The 19,713-nt window shown below is 33.9% G+C and overlaps 1 protein-coding gene, 1 non-coding gene and 1 pseudogene across 2 annotated transcripts; 2 read left to right on the top strand and 1 right to left on the bottom strand.

The window, feature by feature from the left end:
* Positions 1-380: 380 nt before the first annotated feature.
* LOC106405548 lies at positions 381-4,348 on the top strand. The gene is made up of 3 exons (XM_013846067.3): positions 381-3,324; positions 3,398-3,610; positions 3,751-4,348. The coding sequence occupies exons 1-3, from the start codon at positions 2,998-3,000 to the stop codon at positions 3,994-3,996; spliced, it is 786 nt and encodes a 261-aa protein (XP_013701521.3). The 5' UTR covers positions 381-2,997; the 3' UTR covers positions 3,997-4,348.
* Positions 4,349-6,944: 2,596 nt separating this feature from the next.
* On the bottom strand, positions 6,945-9,754 carry LOC111209087 (annotated as a pseudogene).
* Positions 9,755-14,899: 5,145 nt separating this feature from the next.
* On the top strand, positions 14,900-15,006 carry LOC125592071. The gene has a single exon (XR_007327921.1). It is a non-coding gene; the product is annotated as a small nucleolar RNA R71 (small nucleolar RNA).
* Positions 15,007-19,713: the final 4,707 nt, after the last annotated feature.

Below are 19,713 nucleotides of genomic sequence, written 5' to 3'. Positions count from 1 at the left end.
AAAATCTAGTTTCCCTATTTTATAGGAAAACTCTTTTGTTCAAATCTTGATTGGCAACAAAGTCAGTTTTAGTTTTTCTAAATTGTAAGGAATCACTTTGGGAAAATTTCATGTTTACCACTTTCATGGTACCACTTTTTATCTTTACCACAACTAAAAGGACATTTTCAAAAATACATTTTTCATTAAGTGGCAAAAGACTCTTATATCATTGTTTTCAATATATATAATAAATCATTATTTAAATAAAAAAAAATTAGTTTTCAACTTATACTTTTTCAAATTCGAATTTTTTTTATAACTTTGTTTTTGATTTTTTTTTTTGATTTTCTTCAAAATTTCTTTTTGAAAATCAAAAAATTATCTTTGAAACTATTTTAAAATATTTTTTTATATTTTTAGTATTTATTTATGTATTTATTAGAATCCTAAATTTCACATTCCAAAAGCTCCACCCATTCCCTCAACTCTAAACCCTAAGTCTAGATTAGTTAATCATAAGGGTATAAGTGTCTTTTACTCTTCATTAAAAATGAGCGTAAAATTGATTAGTATAGACATGAAAAGTGGTATTACGAATATGGTATTCGTGGCAATTTCCCAATCACTTTTTAAAAAATCTTGACTGGACAAAAAAATAGTTTTTGAAAAACAAAAACCAAAAACCAAAAACCGATCTAAAATTTGCAAACAATCAACCTCTTAGTAGCTATTCGTGCATCCTTTCATTCTTGGTTATGGTCATTGGTCCAACCGTTCGATTCTTGGTATTTTCTATCTCAATTTCTTTGGCCAAATTTGTATAAATTAATTTCCAAAATAATTGAAAATTTTAGAATACTGAACAAATTTGTTCTGTTTGCTAAAAATAATTTATTAATTTGCAATGGAAGTAGAACACAAATATTTATTTATTTATTTATTTACATAAGCACTTATAAAACATATATGAGAAAAATAAAACCATATGATTGACAATAGAAAGCTAAAAGAAACCGTTACCATTTTAGCTTGCTTGGCATGGGCCCTAATATGGCCAAATATAGAGTTATTTTCATCTTAGGGCAGTTTTAAGTTTCTTATTATAATATAGGGCAGTTATTGCTCATAGAGCAGTTTTTTACAACTATAAGCTAACTACATTTATTCTTCTAACTGAATGGGTCCCACAGTTTTCAATTTTATTTTTGTTCTCTCTTTTTCAAATTGATTCTTTACTTTTTAATTGTACAGACCAAACCTTCCATAATTATACTGACGGGTCTTTGAACTTCTGGAAGTTTACTATTCGACCTTTAACTTTCCAAATTGCGAAATAACCTCTTAATCTAGTCGTAAACTTTCAAGTATTCACTCCAAACTCAATCAAATGTAAACAAACACATATATATCTATATATACCTATATACAATCTATATGACTAAAATGAATTAGAATATGTTTTAAAATTCATAAAATAGTGAGATATCAATAATGAAAAACAAAAAAAATTGTTAGAGTGTACATAAAAAAGCTTGTACATGTGTATAATATGAGCGAACTTCGATGTTGTTTGCTAGTTGTTAGAGTGTACACACAAAAAAATTGTTAAGTGTACACAAAAAGTTGTTAGAATATATTTGATGTTTTAATTATGATATTGTATGAAGAACTCTTGTATGAAGTATGGTGCAATTTGGTTGAATTTAAGAGTTTAAAGAACAAATGCAAGTGTACACATGTAGTTTAAAGAACATATATAAATTGACACATGTTCAGTTTGAAGTTAATGTACACATGTACACTTTGAAGCTAATGTACTATTATCTCCAAGATCCTCTTTGTCTCCACCAACCAACATTAATTGTTTCTTATAACAAAATACTAATATATTTGAAATAAACAAAAAAACACATAAGTTGATTCTCATATGTAATAAAGTAAACTAGGCAAAATATAAAAAAATGGGGCTCCGCGGTATAATACATTATACACATATGATGATTGATAATTTGATAGTATATAGTATTATATGTCAACAAAATGAAGAACACCAAGTTGATGAACAAAACACAAAATTCAATTTAGTTTGCATTATATGAGTCCAGAAGATCCACATGACAAAAATATGAAATTGGCAGCCTTGATAATATATCTACCATATCGGATTACTCAACTTACCAGCACCATCATCGACATCATAACCATTATCATTGTCATCTTCATTTTTACCGTGCATGTGTACCATAACCATTATAATAGCGTACTTGTGTACAGTAAAAATGGATGTGTACATGTGTACGGTAAATATGATAGTGTACATTGTAAAACAACCAGAAATTAATCAAGCTAACACTTACCATGAAGATAGCATGAAAACACACACACTAATCAGAAGCTCTTAAACAAGGTGTACGGATGATATTTGGGTTTAGTCAGATATCAAGGATGCCCGACCCTGTGTATACATTGTGTTAACATTATCTTGAGTTCATGAAATCGCAGAAGCTTAGTTATTTAGATAGAAAACCTACAAAAAGCCAAAAATATGCACACAATCACTTTGATGTATAATACAAATTAGGTGTACGCATGTACAGTTTGAATGTAATGTACAAACGACTTTTTCTTTTTCATTAATGTTGCAAAATTACGAAAATAACCTCATCTTCTTCCTTAGCCATTGTCGACCAAAAACCCTAATTTCTGCCTATCTCGCATATTTTCCACGATTCTTTATATTCTCAACTTGTTTTTCATGTATTTTTACCCATATGTGATAGCTTTGAATCCTAATTCATGGCTTTAATCTTGAAAGTTCGAACAAAAGTGATTTTTTTTGGTTTCTGATTTGTTGAACGATTTGTTCCATCAAACATATAGCTTGATATATCTCAAAAGATAGATTGAATAACAAAGACACTGATTATAAACATATTTTCTTTATAAAAAATTTAGAAAAAATAACATTCATTTTACAAAAAGAAATAAGAAACTCAAGAGGAGGAAACAAAGAAGATGATACATGGGATCCACTTCCTTTGTTTGCTAGGAAGAACCGTGAAAAAAAAATTTAGATTTGAAAAAGGAAAAGATTCAATGGGTTCTGTGGAATTGATTAATGGGTCTTTGGGGTTTCAGGTGAGTCCAACCGTAAGTATGGCGAACGATGACGCAACGGTTCCGCCATGGCTATCGCCGATGCTTCGAGCTAACTACTTCGCGACTTGCCCCTTTCACAGAGAATCCAGTAAGAGCGAATGCAATCTGTTTTGCTTGGACTGTTCTGGTGATGCCTTTTGCTCTTACTGTTCCATTCATCACAAAGACCATCGTATCGTCCAGGTTTCATTTCATCATCTTTCTTTTTCTCTCTCAGGAATTTCAATAGACAATAATGTGTTTCTCGTGGTTGCAGATTAGACGATCTTCGTACCATAATGTTGTGAAAGTGAATGAGATTCAGAAGCACATTGATATCTCCTCTATTCAGACTTACGTAATCAACAGTGCTAAAATCGTCTTCTTAAATGAGAGGCCCCGGGTTCGAACTGTGAAAGCCATTAAAACTTGCCAGATCTGTTTCCGTAGCCTCCTTGATTGTTTCCGCTTCTGTTCTCTCGCTTGCAAGGTATATAACTCTTCCTTCCTTCTTATATTTGGAGGTTTCTTCTTGATAAATGTTGAATTTCCTTTTGGTGAATCATTTCGTGTTCAGATTATACATATCCGGTTTCTTAACAACGATACTTTTTTAATTGGTGTTAAAAGCTTGGAGGTATTAAGCATGGAGACGACCCAAAACTGACTTTCTCTCTCAGAGGGAATAGTATTAGTAGCAGAGAGATGTTCTGTCTCGGTGGGCCTGCAAAGATCCGCAAAACAGGAATTATTCGAGTGGACGATCACAGCAAAAGGGCAGGTGTCATATCTCCAGGGACACCTCCAATTCATAGCCACCTGACTTACCCAAAGCAGAGGCGAAGAAAGGGTATACCTTGCCGAGCTCCTTTTTAAAAAACAAACAAGAATTTTGTTGGTAAATGGAATCTTTACATAAATAGTAGCAAGTTTTATTTTCTTCAAGACATTTTGGGATATATGAATATATGATGAGTAAGCAGCCCTATTTTACAACATTATTTACAACATTATGAGTCATAATGTATGACTTGTAAATTACAAAAAAGTTTCGTACATTTATCGTTCTTTTTCCATTTAACGATTAGGTGAAATGAATATTGAAACGTCGCATCACATCTCAAAACATGGAGATGTAACAATACATCTATACTATTATTTGCGAATTGATTTTTTGCATCCGAGCTCTCACATTAAAAGTTAGACTCGTTAATGTCATTGTTACCTTTGATGAATTTTTATATATATTTTATTATATAATTTAAAACGAATTTATATTAAAAATATCATTTTTTTTAAAAGGAAGATAATTCATATATTGTGTTGTTATCTTAATAAATATATAAATATATATATATATATATATATTATATAATTAAAAACGAATGGTGTTGTTATCTTAAAAGTTTATATTAATAATATCATATTTTAAAAACTATAATATAATTCATATAAATTGTGTTGTTATCTTAACATAATATTTTTCTATTATAAAATATTTTAATTAAGATATACAACAATTTATAATCAAATATTAATCAGGTAAAAAAATTTGCATAAAGATATTTTCTAAAATATTTTTAATACTTGAATGTTTTAATGAAAATATTTATCAAATATAAATAATTTGATGTTTGATTTAATTTGTTTGAAGAGATAAATAATAACTTATCATACTAGCTTGATTTAAAATAATATTATTCGTAAGATAATTATGCCCGCATGTGATGTGCGGGTACAACACCTAGTATTTGTGTATATATACATGTAGGAGATTCTTTTGAATGGTCATTTTAACTTTAACTAGATCTTGACCCGCACAGCCGTGCGGGTTTTTTTATTTATATACTAAAATATTTTAGTTTATATAACAAAATTTACCAATAACTTAACGTAATTTAGTGTTATATATTATGTAATTCTATAATAGCTATGTTTACGTAGCTTATATATTATTACTATAAATTTTATGTTTTTGCAACAAAAATTATTTTGGAAACTTTATTATGTAACAATATTACTTTACATACTTTTTATTTTAAATTTATATGAAAGCAAATTAAATTGGATCTATATAGTAGAAAATATATTTTTTAATATACTGTAAAGAATTTCTTTTAAAGAAAAACTATAATACATTGTACTTCAAAATATGTTTGTAGTAAATATCATATTTGAGAAATACACTAAGTTGGATAAAATATCTTCTTTTAATTTGAAATAGAAATGAATATTTCTAACAAAATCTTTGTAAATTTTATTTTTGAAAATTTATCAGTTTAGATTGTTATTATCAGTGAATATATAATTATAATACTTTACATAATTTTACATTTTCATATATAAATCAAAACTAAAATAAATTTTAATTTCTAATTACAGATTATGATAATTAAAATTAAAATTAATTACTTATGGATATAAGATTTAAATTTATTCTGAAAATATTTTAAAAAGATTTTTTAGAACTTTCTTAAAAAATATTTATTGTTATTCAATTAAAATATAAATATTATAATTAATTCATGTAAAATTTGATAAAATTTTAAAGAATGGTCCAAATGAAAAAACCACACATGAAAAATTCTTCACTACAGTATATATATATTTAAAATATTATATATTTATCAATACATGTTTGTTAACACAACATTTATATAAATATTGATACATGTAATGTATAACATAATTAATAATAATAACACTTATTATGAGAATACAGTAGTGTTAGGATTTTAATATTTGATTTGATTTTATTATTTGCATGGTGAAATTCTAACATTATTTTATTTGCATAATAAATGTTAATTGTTATTATTATTAATTAGATCATATGCAGGTATTAACTCTAGAATAATTAAATGTTATTATTATTAAGTAGATTATAAATGGTTATATGCAACTATAATTATATATTGATGGAATAAATATATTTTCGAAATTATCCATTATTAATAATATTTGGGTGGAATAAAAAGATAATTAAATGTCTTGTTAGGATATTGTTATGAAAATACAAAAAAATAATGTAAGCAACTTTCTAGGGATGGTCCATTTAAAATATCACACATGAAAGAAGTCATGACTTCTCTTTTAATAGTATAGATACTCTCTCCGTTTCACTTCAATTGTTGTTTTGGGTTTATGCACACACATTAAGAAAACATTTAGTTTTGCATATTTCCAAAATAAAAATATCATTACCTATATATCTAACCATATTTTGACCAATAAAAAAATAAAATGGAGAATATTGTTATTAAATTTTGCATTGAAAACATAAAACGACATTTAAAATGAAACAAAATTTTAACTCTAAAACGACAAATAATATGAAATAGAGAAAGTAATAGTTTGTTGAGGCATCATGTGTTAATAAATAATGGGAAGGGTAGTGGTATGGAATTTTTATACTTTGCAATCAACATGGTTTTGAAGTTTGGTGAGAGATTTTCTGGCAAAGATATATTTTCTTTTTAACTTAACTAGAGATTTGACCGCGATACGCGCGGATTTGTATATTTTAATTTGTTGAAATATACTTTGTTTCATACAATACTTTTCATTTTCATATTATTTAATGTTTGATCCATTTTCATGTCTCCATATATTTTCTAAATGATTTCTTGATTCTTTTTTTTATTTTGTCGTTTATAAATTATTTACTATTTGGTGTAAGCATATGTGAGTTTATAAATTAAAATAAAATTTGATTTTCATTATATAAAAATGCTAATTTAATTTAATTTATTTTAGTTAAGAGTATGATTTGTTAAATATTTAAACTATTTATGTAAAATATTTAGTATAAGTATAGAACTTATAATTTGGTCACCTATATTGTAAATGATACATTAACTATTTTGTTGCGCTGATCGCACTAAATTAAATTCAATATATGTTTCTTATATTTTAGACATTGTTTTGGCAATTCGAAAAAATCAATTTATCGCACTGCAATTTTTTATTTTTGTTATCTTTTGATTCTTAGCATTTTGCTTATATGTCATAAAAAAAGACTCAAAATGATAGCTTACCGTTAATTCTGTAATTGTTTTATTTTGTGTCTTCTCTAAAATATTTGACGTCAAGCCCGGATACACAACTAATAAATTTACTTGCTATTTTAGTTTGAGAAAATGATATTATAATAAATTTTCTATATGTTGCAATCATGAGTAAAGAAAATTTAAACCATAAAATTAGAGCTTCAAAGAGCAAACCAAAAATATTTTTAGAAAGGCATTGTTTGCAAATCAAATCGTCAAATTCTTGGTTACACAAACGCAAAAAATCCTCTGATGCACACATTTTACCAACCGGATACATCATGTATTTAAAATGGAGTTGTGACCGTGAGACTCAGCTTAAGTGGTTCCACTCAAATGGACAGTGTTCTAATCGATCTAGCCTGATTACTATTCATTATACTCCATCCGTATCACTTTAAGTGGTATTTAGAGAAAAAAAATTTGTTTCAAAATAATTGATGTTCTCATTATTTTAGATAGAATTTAATACCATTTAAACTTTGTGACCAATTGCAAAATACTGATTTTTTTTATTGGTTGAATTAATTTCATTTAATGATATTTTTATGTAACCAAGATAAATTGTATAGAAGTTTGTATTTTCTTAATCCAAGTGCAAAAACCTTAAAAATCACTTAAAGTGATACATAGGGAGTATGTTATGTTGTGACAAACATGCAAGGATTATTTGTTACAAACCCATCAAAACAAACATATGAGAAGCTTAAGCCGTACATATGAAACAAAATCATTAATCTCAATCCCATTTCAAACCTTCTCACTTGATCGCGCCCTGCTAACTTTTCCAGCAGCCACATCACCTCTAAACCTGTTCTCCTGGCCGCCTCTGTACCTGTCTGTGCCACGTTTGTGGTCGTCATCATCATCTTAACCATTTCAAGCCTCTATCTATATCAATCCATGTCATTATCTTCTTCACCGCTGGCTCGACCTCTATACATATCCATATTATGCTTATTATATAGCCATCCTTGACTGTTCCACGTCTCTGACCAGCATCGTCGCTCTATACATGTCCCTTCCATAGTGTGATTGTAGTCCTCCGCCTCCTCTCGTATGTGTTTCCTTCCTCTTTGGTAAATTTTCATCCTTCAGCTTTCTCTTGTTTGCATACTCAGACTAACTGTCAACAGAATTTCTTGCAATTTTCTTGCCACGAGAATCACTTATATATCTTTCCTTATTATGCTTGGATCCAGCCTCTTCCTCTCTTTTCTGCGTCATTCCTCCACTATAAACTTCTACTTTACTGCACACTTGTTTCTTGTTCCCATACTCGGTGTCACTGTCATAAGAGGCTCTTGAAGCTTTCTTGCCACTTGAAGCACCTTTATAATTGTTCTTCAGATTCGTGGACTCCACATTGTCCACATCTCTTTTCTGATTTTGTCCTCCACTGTTAGCGTCTTCTTTCTTGGGCAGTTGTTGTTTCTCATTCTAAGAAACAGACTCGCTAACATTAATCAGAGCCATGCATCTTTCTCCCACCTCTTCTTTGTTCATCATGTTTGTCTCTTCTTTCGAATCTGATTGGTTGGAGGGTAAACTCTTTTTGCGTAACTTTTAAGTTTCTTGCGGTCATCACTCTCAACTTCAGATTCAGAAGCCACTTATTTAACTTGCATCAACTGTGTTTCATTGTTGCCTTCCTTCTTCTCTTCTCTCCACTCTTACTGCCAGAGTCAGAATCCAAGCTGGTAGAGTCACTTTCACTGTCACTCTCATGTTTACACGCCACGCCTTAGCCTTTTTGTTAGTGCGCCTTCTGCGGTCACATCCATTTTCATCGGACTCATATGAATCATCCTCAATACTTATCAGACTAATAAAAAGACAGAAAAAGCTTCAGTATCTGTGTCAACAACCATGGACAGAAAAACTCAAAACATGGCAGAATAAAGTATTCACCATGTATATTAAATTGAATAGAAAATCAAAATAAACCTTTCCATATCAGATGTTATATAATATGAGAAAACATGCTTGAAATGAGAAAACACTTCTTTTGTATAAACTATAAAGTGAAGTGGGGCAGGTCCACTGTTAAAACATTCTTCTCATCGTTAGCAAATCAAAGACCACAATGGGTCTAACACCAAACAAAAACGATTTCATAAAAAAAAAAAGAGGTCAAGGACAACAACAAACCAACAATAACATAAAAAGGTTCCACAGATTGAAAAGATTCCCTCAAATCATTTTACAAACTTCTCTTTGAAAATTCTAACCCCATGAGGAACAAAGCCTTATTTTTTTATTCAACACATTGGCCAACATAACATTCTTCAAATAAGGGTACCAAACCCCAAAACTTTGCTTCCTCACTACTATTAGTCTCAGTTTCTGCAGCAGCAGATACGAACACAACAATCTTAAAAATAAAATTGCAGGATTGGGTATGTCACAGGAATTCTTAACGATCAAGCCAGTTTCAATAAGAGCAGTAAAAGACTAAATTATTAAAACTTCAAATTAAAAGGATATATTGGTATTTTTACCTCTGGCACCGGTGATTTCTGACTCTGACGATTTGTCTTCTGATAAATACGGATTTCAAAGTCGATGAAGTCATCATCGGACATGATTCGGCGTTGTTGAGGAGATCAGTCCGAACCACCATTGTCTTGGAAATTTGAAGGTTGAACATTATAGTTTCTAGAGAGAGTTTTGGGGAGATGCAGAGAGTCTAATGCGAAGGAAGTGAGATAATAGTGAATCATATAAAGAAGGGGAGAGAGATCTTAAGATTGAATTTAATTGACTGTTAGATTCGGGGAGCTGAAGGATTGGAACAATAAACCATCGAGAGAGATTTGAAACGGCGACATGAGGAGTTGAAATATTTTCCTATTGAAAGTGGGTCGTGATAAATTCATATAACAAACATCGATTTGAAGGGATGCGAAACTGATCTTAGGAGTTTTGAAGGCTCATAAGACAAATGTTGTAGTATAAATGATTGTCGAACCAGTTCTGAGGGATATCAAAGCACCGAGAATGCAAGTACTCACTTAATCTAAGTGCAACCAATGATTTAGAAGGGTTTTAAACTACTACTAATACTAGAAAGCAATTACAGAATGATACTTTCTTGACTAAGGGAAAAGAGAATTCATGGGCATAGGGATTAGACCTTGGGTGATCAAGTTTCGAACTAAGGATGACAAATGATCAATCAAACTATCGACCTTAAGCCTAGACACAATTCTAAGCAAGCTATATGTCTAGATAAATGCTCATTTGCTAACATATCTCAAACATCAAATGTCTGTGGTTGAATAATATGAAAACAATCATTACTAACAAGTCTATTAGCTATTTTAGCACCTTTAACAACAAATGTCTTTGGCAAAGTATACTAAAAGCCTAGGAGAGTTGTGTCAGACATTTCATCAAACACCTTTTCGGTGGGAAATGCCTATCGATCAACTTTTGAGTGGCCAACTCAGAAGATGCATTATGAATACTCTACTAGCAAAGAACAAGAATGATCTACACTAAAACATCCTAGAACTAACCTAATCACCCTTAATCTCCCTAGCCCATGAATTCAAAAGGTGATTACTCACTAATCTCCATGATTCCTCTTAAACCCATATTGGATTTCAGATTAATCATATAGAGAAATAGATAAGAAATCAACAAGAACACAAGATGAAAGTCATGAAATCTGAATCAAAAGAAGTTTTTACTAGTTGTTCTCCAGAAAAGAGATTTCCAGCCACTGATGGCTTACAAAAGATACTTAAACATAGGTTTAGAAAGTAAAAAACGTGCATAATGAAATGACCAAAAGGCCCTTGAGAAAAATGAATTCGGCCAAACAAATAGACGCGGAGCGACCTCGGCTCGTCGCTGCGAGAGGTCGCTCCCAGGTCGTTTCGTCGCGAGCGACCTGGCTATGTCGCTGCGAGAGGTTGCTCCCGGGTCGTTTCGTCGCGAGCGACCTAGCTGTGTCGCTGCGAGAGGTCGCTCCCGGGTCGTTTCTTCTCGAGCGACCTGGCTGTGTCGCTCTGAAGACGTCGCTCCGGGCTTGCTCAGAAACCATAAACGCGAGCGACCTTAGGGTGCCGCTCTAGGAGGTCGCTCCCGGCTTGTTCGTCGCTCTCAAATCGACACAACCCGAGCGACCTCTGGGTGTCGCTGTGGTGAGGTCGCTCTATGAGCTGGAGCGACTTCACCTGCGTCACTCCGGTAGGTCGCTCCCATGCATTGTTCGTCCAATGATCACCTTAATCACCTCTTTTGAGCTCCAAACGCACCCAAATGTCTCCAAGAACTCCATGTGGTACTCCAATACCTGATAAAGACTCATGTATGCAAAATGCAACCTAAACATGGCTATATCCTAGTCTATATGATCAAAATGCACATGGGTGAATGGATAAAACAATGTAAATATGCAAGATATCAACTCCCCCAAACTTATTCTTTTAATTGTCCTCAAGTGAACTTTCTAGAACTCATAGGGAGAGAGGTTTGAAGGTGGGAGCTCATAGCCAAAAGGAACACACAAAGCACTCAAATCAACATCTAAATTCAGCATTAGTACACCCTCTCTCATTATACTCTAGCTTCTCTAGGCCTATCTCAACTCTTTTCATCCCTACACTCATCATCATGCATTCACACATGCAAATCAGCCAACTCTCAAGTTCATTAAGCATAGCATCAAGTGAATTCTTGCAAATGGTCAATTGGTCCAAATCATTTGGTTGAGTAAGGGAAAACTTTTATTCAAGTGGGTCAAGAGGTTCAAAATCCATGATCTTTTAAAGTGGTTTACTCTCAAAACAAGTAGACTTGACATTGCACATAATATATCTAAGAAAAGGACCAACTCACGCATACAATGCTCAATCTCCATTGTTCTACTCTTTTCCCAAACATACAAGTTACACAATCACTTCCCAATGTCAAACCCAACTCCCATCTCTCACCAAAAGATCCCAAGAACATTTTGCACATAAAACTCTTTTTCTTTGAAATCTATAAATGATTTTTTCAACTTCTAAACAAATCTTAGCTCTAAACAACTTTGCCAGCCCCCCTTTTCTTTCTTTTTCTTTTTTTTTTTTTTTGTTTGGGGGCCAAGACTTTTCACAAATTGAGCTAGAAGTTTCTCTACTTATCCCATAAAGACTAGTCAATTAAACACAAGAGTTCACTCTTTTCCTTCTACTTTCTCATACTCCCAAATCAAACTTTACAACACTCACCCCCACCCTATGGCTAGACAATAATGTGCCTAATCTAGCAAGAATGAAGATCAAGCATTGTCGTTCCCGATACTCTCAACATTATGCACATGTAAGACTTTCCGAAAAAGGTCTCACTCATCAAATAATGAAAGCTGAAAAAGAGGGAAGGGTTTTGGGAATGGTGTACCACTCGAGTTTGTCAAAAAGATTGGGATAAAGGATGTGACAACTCAAGTGTGTATATCCATGACTCAGTACACAAGGGACCATAAGCAAGAAGCATTAAGTTCGTTCAGTTCAAACAAGGTTGTAGTTGGCTTCAAAGGTTGAATTTCAGCAATCAACAAGTTTCAGGAAGAGTTTTCAAGGTTCGAAGCATACAAGTCTTTTTGAGATGTGCATAAGCTACTCAGGTGCAAAGTAATGTTCTTTACAAGGCATCTCAAATCATTGCTCCCAATGCAAGTAAATGCAACCTATATGCTCTAGACTTCCTAGAAATGCAAATGATGCAAACTAAATGATTTTTTTTTATGCAAATAGGTATGCAATGCATGACTCAATGAAACAACATCAAAGCAAACGTGATCAAATACTTGGTACCTCCCCCACACTTAAATCACACAGTCTCTGTGTTGTCAAGGAGAGAGAGATACCCAACAAGAGAAAACTAATATGCAAAAACGAAATGGTATATACAAGGGAAAGTAGTGGGTTACCTTCTATGGAGAATGAGTAGAGGGAGATGCTCCCTCCTCATCGTCCTCAGGTGGTAACTCTTCAAGGTGCTCATCAGTAAGAGTGTCCATCTCTTCAATGTAGAAGGCTTGCCCGAACACAGTTGGTTTCTTCATTTTCTCCTTGATGTCAAAGTGGAGAACATGCCCTTTACCCAAATGGAGATCAATCGTGCCCTTTTTCACCTTAACAATTGCTCCTGCTGTAGCTAAGAATGGCCTTCCAAGAATCAATGGGTCTTGAGCCTCCTCACCCATCTCAAGCACCACAAAATCTGTAGGTATCTCATACCTTCCAATCTTCACAGGTAGGTCCTCTAAGATGCCCACAGGGTACTTCACTGAACGATCAGCTAACACCAGAGAGAGTTTACACTTCTTGTACTGAGTGAATCCAAGCTTCTTTGCGACAGACAAAGGCATCATGCTGACACTAGCTCCCAAATCGCATAGACATTTCTCAAATACCATAGGTCCAAGAGCACAAGGTAGTGTAAAGCATCTTGGATCCTCTAACTTCTCTGGAACATCAAGCCTTTGGATGATGGCACTGCACTCATGGGTAAGAATCATCATGCTTTCCATTTCCTTCTTCTTTGCAGCTACAACATCTTTCAGGAACTTGTTGTATTGAGGAATCAACATGAAAGCATCGATGATGGGCATTGCAACCTGAGCTTCACTCATTTGCTTCTCAAACAAAGCCTTGTACTTCTCTAGCAGCTGCCTCTTGAATCTACCAGGGAATGATAGTTTGGGTTCATAGGAAGGAGGAACAAAAGAATTCTCACTTGCTGGAGCAAGAACTTCACCATCTTCCACTGTTTTCTTCTCTTCCCCAACCTTTCCTTTACCTTTGGCTTCCACAATCTTCTCCAAGATTTCATCATTGATTTTCTCATCAACAATCACCACTTTATCATCTAAGTTGATGGCCACCTCCTCACCTAGTTTCTCAGCATCCCTGGTGAGAGTTGTAGGAGGTAACTGCTTACCACTCCTAAGGGTGATAGCTTTGGCCTCCTTGGGGTTTTGGTCAGATTTTCCAGGTAGATATCCTTGCTGGCGAGTCTGGTGAGTGTTCATGGAAGCAAACTGATTCTCTAAATTCTTGACTGTAGAAGCAAGATGTGAGAACTTGTTGTTGAGCTCATTGTAGCTCCCATCAATCTTGGAATGAAGGTTCTTCAACTCATAACCAACATGCTTCTCACTTCTAGTCTGAGACTCCAAGATTTGTTTCAGCAGGGTGTCAGTGCTGCTCTCTTGAGGAGCAGAGGAACCAGATGAGGGGTTTTGCTGAGGTTGATAGCTGCCTTGCTGGTTGTTTCTAGGTGGATAACCACTTTGTTGGTTGTTGGGGTAGGATTTCTGTTGGTAGTTGTTGTACTGAAAGTTGAGCTCTTTTTTGTACCAGCTACCATTATTGTTGATGAAACACAACTTTTTCTGACCTTCCAAACCCTCAACCTCATGGACAACAGGTGGATCGTCCTGCTTGGAGTTACCAACAAACTTCAGCTTCTCTTGGGTGGCTTTTTCAGCAATGAGTAGGTCGATCTTGTCTTTCAAAGCTTTGATCTCTTTCCTCGTCTGCTTATCATCACCCCTATTGCCTCTGTCGTGATCTGCACTGTAGACTGCATCACTCTTCACCATGTTGTCAACCAGCTCTTCTGCATCATCTTCAGTTCTTCCCAAGAATAACCCATTGCTAGCTGTATCCAATCTGGCTCTGTACTTAGGAAGGGCACCTCTGTAGAAGGTACTGAGCAAGCTTTCCTTAGAGAAACCATGATGTGGGCATTTGGTTTGATAGCCTTTGAATCTCTCCCAGGCTTCACTGAATCCTTCCAAGTTCTTCTGTTGGAAACTGGAGATCTCATTTCTCAGCTTAGCAGTTCTTGAGGATGAGAAGAATTTCTCCAAGAATGCTGTCTTGCACTCATCCCAAGTAGTGATAGAGTCGCTGGATAGAGACTTCTCCCACTGACGTGCCTTATCCCCCAAAGAGAAAGGGAATAGCTTGAGCTTTAAGGCATCTTCGGACACACCATTGGTTTTTGACAACCCACAGTAGCTGTCGAACTTGTCCAAGTGATCGAATGGGTCCTCTAAAGCCAAGCCATGATATTTGTTGTTCTCGATCACGTTGAGGAGTCCTGACTTGACCTCAAAGTTGTTGGCTGCCATAGCCGGTGCTCGGATTCCCAGTCTATGACCATGAATGTTGGGCCGGTCATAAGTACCAATGGGTCGAGCTGCCCGCGGTTGGTGTTCTGCCCCTTGCGGTTGATCTGCCATATCAATATCCAATCTCTGCAAGTGGGCTTGTTGTTCTTCTTCTCTTCTAGCTCTAGCACACTCCCTCTCGAAAGCTCTGATGTCTGCTACTATTGGAACTAGGTTTGATGGACCCCTGCTCCTCAAGTTCATACACCTGAAAGTGAAAGGTAGGTGAAGAAGAAGAATCAGTAACAAAACAAAATTAAAATGACTTAGTCTCAAGCAAGTGACTAAATCTCAATGTTTAAATCTACTCAAAATTTGGCAACGGCGCCAATTTGATGTTAGGAGTTTTGAAGGCTCCTAAGACAAATGTTGTAGTATAAATGATTGTCGAACCAGTTTTGAGGGATATCAAAGCACCGAGAATGCAAGTACTCACTTAATCTAAGTGCAACCAATGATTTAGATGGGTTTTAAACTACTACTAATACTAGAAAACAATTACAGAATGATACTTTCTTGACTAAGGGAAAAGAGAACTCCTGGGCATAGGGATTAGACCTTGGGTGATCAAGTTTCAAACTAAGGATGGCAAATGATCAATCAAACTATCGACCTTAAGCCTAGACACAATTCTAAGCAAGCTCTTTGTCTAGATAAATGCTCATTTGCTAACATATCTCAAACATCAAATGTCTTTAGTTTTATAATATGAAAGCAATCATTACTAACAAGTCTATTAGCTATTTTAGCACCTTTAAAAACAAATGTCTTTGGCAAAGTATACTAAAAGCCTAGGAGAGGTTTCTCAAGCATTTCATCAAACACATTTTGGGAGGAAAATGCCTATCGATCAACTTTTGAGTGGCCAACTCAGAAGATGCATTATGAATACTCTACTAGCAAGGAACAAGAATGGTCTACACTAAAACATCCTAGAACTAACCTAATCACCCTTAATCTCCCTAGCCCATGAATTCAAAAGGTGATTACTCACTAATCTCCATGATTCCTCTTAAACCCATATTGGATTTCAGATTAATCATGTAGAGAAATAGATAAGAAATCAACAAGAACACAAGAAGAAAGCCATGAAATCTGAATCAAAAGAAGTTTTTACTAGTTGTTCTCCAGAAAAGAGATTTCCAGCCACTGATGGCTTACAAAAGATACTTAAACATAGGTTTAGAAAGTAAAAAACGTGCATAATGAAATGACCAAAAGGCCCTTGAGAAAAATGAATTTGGCCAAAAAAATAGACGCGGAGCGACCTCGGCTCGTCGCTCCCGGGTCGTTTCATCGCGAGCGACCTGGCTGTGTCGCTGCGAGAGGTCGCTCCCGGGTCGTTTCGTCGCGAGCGACCTGGCTGTGTCGCTGCGAGAGGTCACTCCCGGGTCGTTTCTTCGCGAGCGACCTGGCTGTGTCGCTCTGAAGACGTCGCTCCGGGCTTGCTCAGAAACCATAGACGTGAGCGACCTTAGGGTGTCGCTCTAGGAGGTTGCTCCTGGCTTGTTTGTCGCTCTCAAATCGACACAACCCGAGCGACCTCTGGGTGTCGCTGTGGTGAGGTCGCTCTAGGAGCTGGAGCGACTTCGCCTGCGTCGCTCCGGTAGGTCGCTCCCATGCATTGCTCGTCCAATGATCACCTTAATCACCTCTTTTGAGCTTCAAACGCACCCAAATGTCTCCAAGAACTCCATGTGGTACTCTAATACCTGATAAAGACTCATGTATGCAAAATGCAAACTAAACATGGCTAAATCCTAGTCTATATGATCAAAATGCACATGGGTGAATGGATAAAACAATGTAAATATGCAAGATATCAGAAACGATACCGACGAAAGGAAGAGCCGGAGTCTATCATCGCCTGCGACCTGCGTGAAGACTTGGTTTTAAATGGGCTCTAAATGGGCCATGACGAAGAATTATGAACCCACACAAATGTCTAGTTACTTCAAAACTTGATTTCATGCTTATTACCGATGACATGGCAAAACAACGGTTTGTTATTGGCTGATTTTTTCAGCTGACGTGGACGCGCTTAGAGGGTTTGATATCTTACTTTTAGTATTGTTAGATTAGATAGTACATTTGTACTCTGTAATTATCTTGGGTTTAATGAAACGATAAATTCGACAAAAATATATATTCCGTTTTGTTTTTCTCCTTTTAAATAAAACAATTTGACGTCAAAAGTAAATAAACAATTTTGATTTAGGCAAAAAGAAAAGAACCATCTACTCTATTAAAATAGAGTACTATTTAAAATTAGTCCTTTGTACACAATATTTGGTCCACTTAATACACTATTTATTCCAATGGATTAATTTGTCTCTGTTCAAATAAAATCCTCCGCTTAATAGGCTAATATAGCAAACTCATATCGAAATTACATCACATTATGTGCATGATATTAAAGTACTTATGTCAATGAATTAATAATCCACGTACATACGTCGTTGGAAAAGACAGTACTCTCCATCAAGTGATGCCATATCACCAGCTTTTTTAATATATTTACCTTCAATGAATGTATATATACATATATATTATTATAATTTTATGATATACGATTTAGATTGATTCAGAAGTATAATTTAAATCTCATCATCCTTATACATTATTGTTTGTATATTACTTATGTTCTATATTAAAACTTTAATGTAGATAATGGTAACCCAGTTCATTAGAAAAATGATTTCGATGGCAAGCGCAAACTATTCAACTAGACATGAAAAAGCTTCAAACAAGTTCTCTATGGGTCTTTCTTAAAAAAAAAGGGTTCTATGGGTTCATGTGTTTTACATGTGATATGTGAGGATGATCAATAAATATATAGATGCTCAACATAGACGATTTTCCTATACATTTACAAAATGAAACAAATATTCGCCCGAATGTGTGGGTCAAAATCTAGTTTTGATTGAAGCAAAAGAAATCCATTTTAAGCAGGATTTGGCATAAAGAAGCAAAAACTTATATATTGTCTCAATGTATATATTCCATCAACTTTTTCCTTTTTATAATACTCTTAACTAAATATTAGTTTATATAAATAAATGTATTAGCTTTTTAAATATATGAACATGGAATATTGGCTCACATGATTGGTTCATAATTAGTTTTTTTAGAAAAAAACTGCTAATTTTTGAAAGCATAAGTAATTTATTTTACAATTTCTATAATATACATTCTACTCCTACCGTAAAACAGAAAATGTCTCCACTGTTAATACCGTAAGTAGAACATGCATTATACATCTTGTGCAGTGATCTACTGTTAGCATCAACACACATTCTACTTTTTCATTTGTTATAAATACACTTTCTACCATTTTGATTAGAGATATCAAGGTAGACCGCAACCCGCAGGTTGTGTCCAAGTAGCTCACTAGAGGGGCGAATCTAGACATACATATACAAAACGCAACCTACGGTGAAACCGGCAGGTCGCACAAACCAAAATAAAAATGAATCCAGTGCGGGTTGTGCTACTCTTAGACGTGGGTTCACCCACTTAATATTTCTTAAACTAAAAATTTGTTGATGGAATTGAAAGATTATGAATAATTTGAGACACATATGTTTTCTTAAATGTTTTATTATCTATAACAAAAAGAGCTTAAGCCATTTAAAATACAAATAAAGAAAAAATAGAAAAAGAATGAATAAGACAGTTAGAAAAATCACATTTCATATTTGTATAACATAAATTAGGTTTTATGTTTCTTTTGGAAACTTTGGAATCTAATTATTACAACAAACACAAAGAAAAGTGAATCTTATAAATCAATTATCTCAATGCTTTAACTTTCACTTGTTTTGTATCAGCTAATATAGTAGGCTTATGGATGTATTTTGGCTTTTGTATCTCAATTCATTATATATTAATGCATTGATTATTTTCAACTTTGTTAATTTTTGGATACATGTATTAAATGATAATTAAAAACAATTATATTATATGTAAATAATTTAACTGATAAGAGTACTGTAAAATATATATGTTTATACTCTCTCACTTTTCTATAATTTTTTTTGATTATCTTCCATCACATTCAGAGGATATATTGTACTGTAATCTACCATTTTTGCCTTGTTTTACTTAGCGCAGAATATCAATTCACTAAAAGAAAACATGCGATTAACGACTACATATTTCATCGTTAGTTCGTTATTATGAACTAACGACGAAGCATTAATCGTTTTAAAACGTACATCTTAAAAGAAAAATCAACGTAATTTCATCGTAAAATTACGACGAATCAGAGTTGACATTCATTCGTTGTAACAGTTTTGTTGTAACGGAGACATAATGTAACGTCTCAGACTGTTATCATAAAATGTTATCGTTAAATGATTGTTAAACATA

This window comes from Brassica napus, chromosome C8, assembly GCF_020379485.1.
Source record: "Brassica napus cultivar Da-Ae chromosome C8, Da-Ae, whole genome shotgun sequence".
In the NCBI taxonomy this organism is placed as follows: domain Eukaryota; kingdom Viridiplantae; phylum Streptophyta; class Magnoliopsida; order Brassicales; family Brassicaceae; genus Brassica; species Brassica napus.
Note: the sequence above shows the minus strand (reverse complement) of the source record. Positions and strands in the feature narration are given on the sequence as shown.

Bases quoted from the DNA above. Each gene is read 5' to 3' on its own strand.
- LOC106405548 (XM_013846067.3), top strand. From the start codon at position 2,998: ATGATACATGGGATCCACTTCCTTTGTTTGCTAGGAAGAACCGTGAAA. The intron at 3,325-3,397 runs GTTTCATTTCAT...TCGTGGTTGCAG, and splicing joins AAGACCATCGTATCGTCCAG to ATTAGACGATCTTCGTACCA. The intron at 3,611-3,750 runs GTATATAACTCT...TGGTGTTAAAAG, and splicing joins TCTGTTCTCTCGCTTGCAAG to CTTGGAGGTATTAAGCATGG.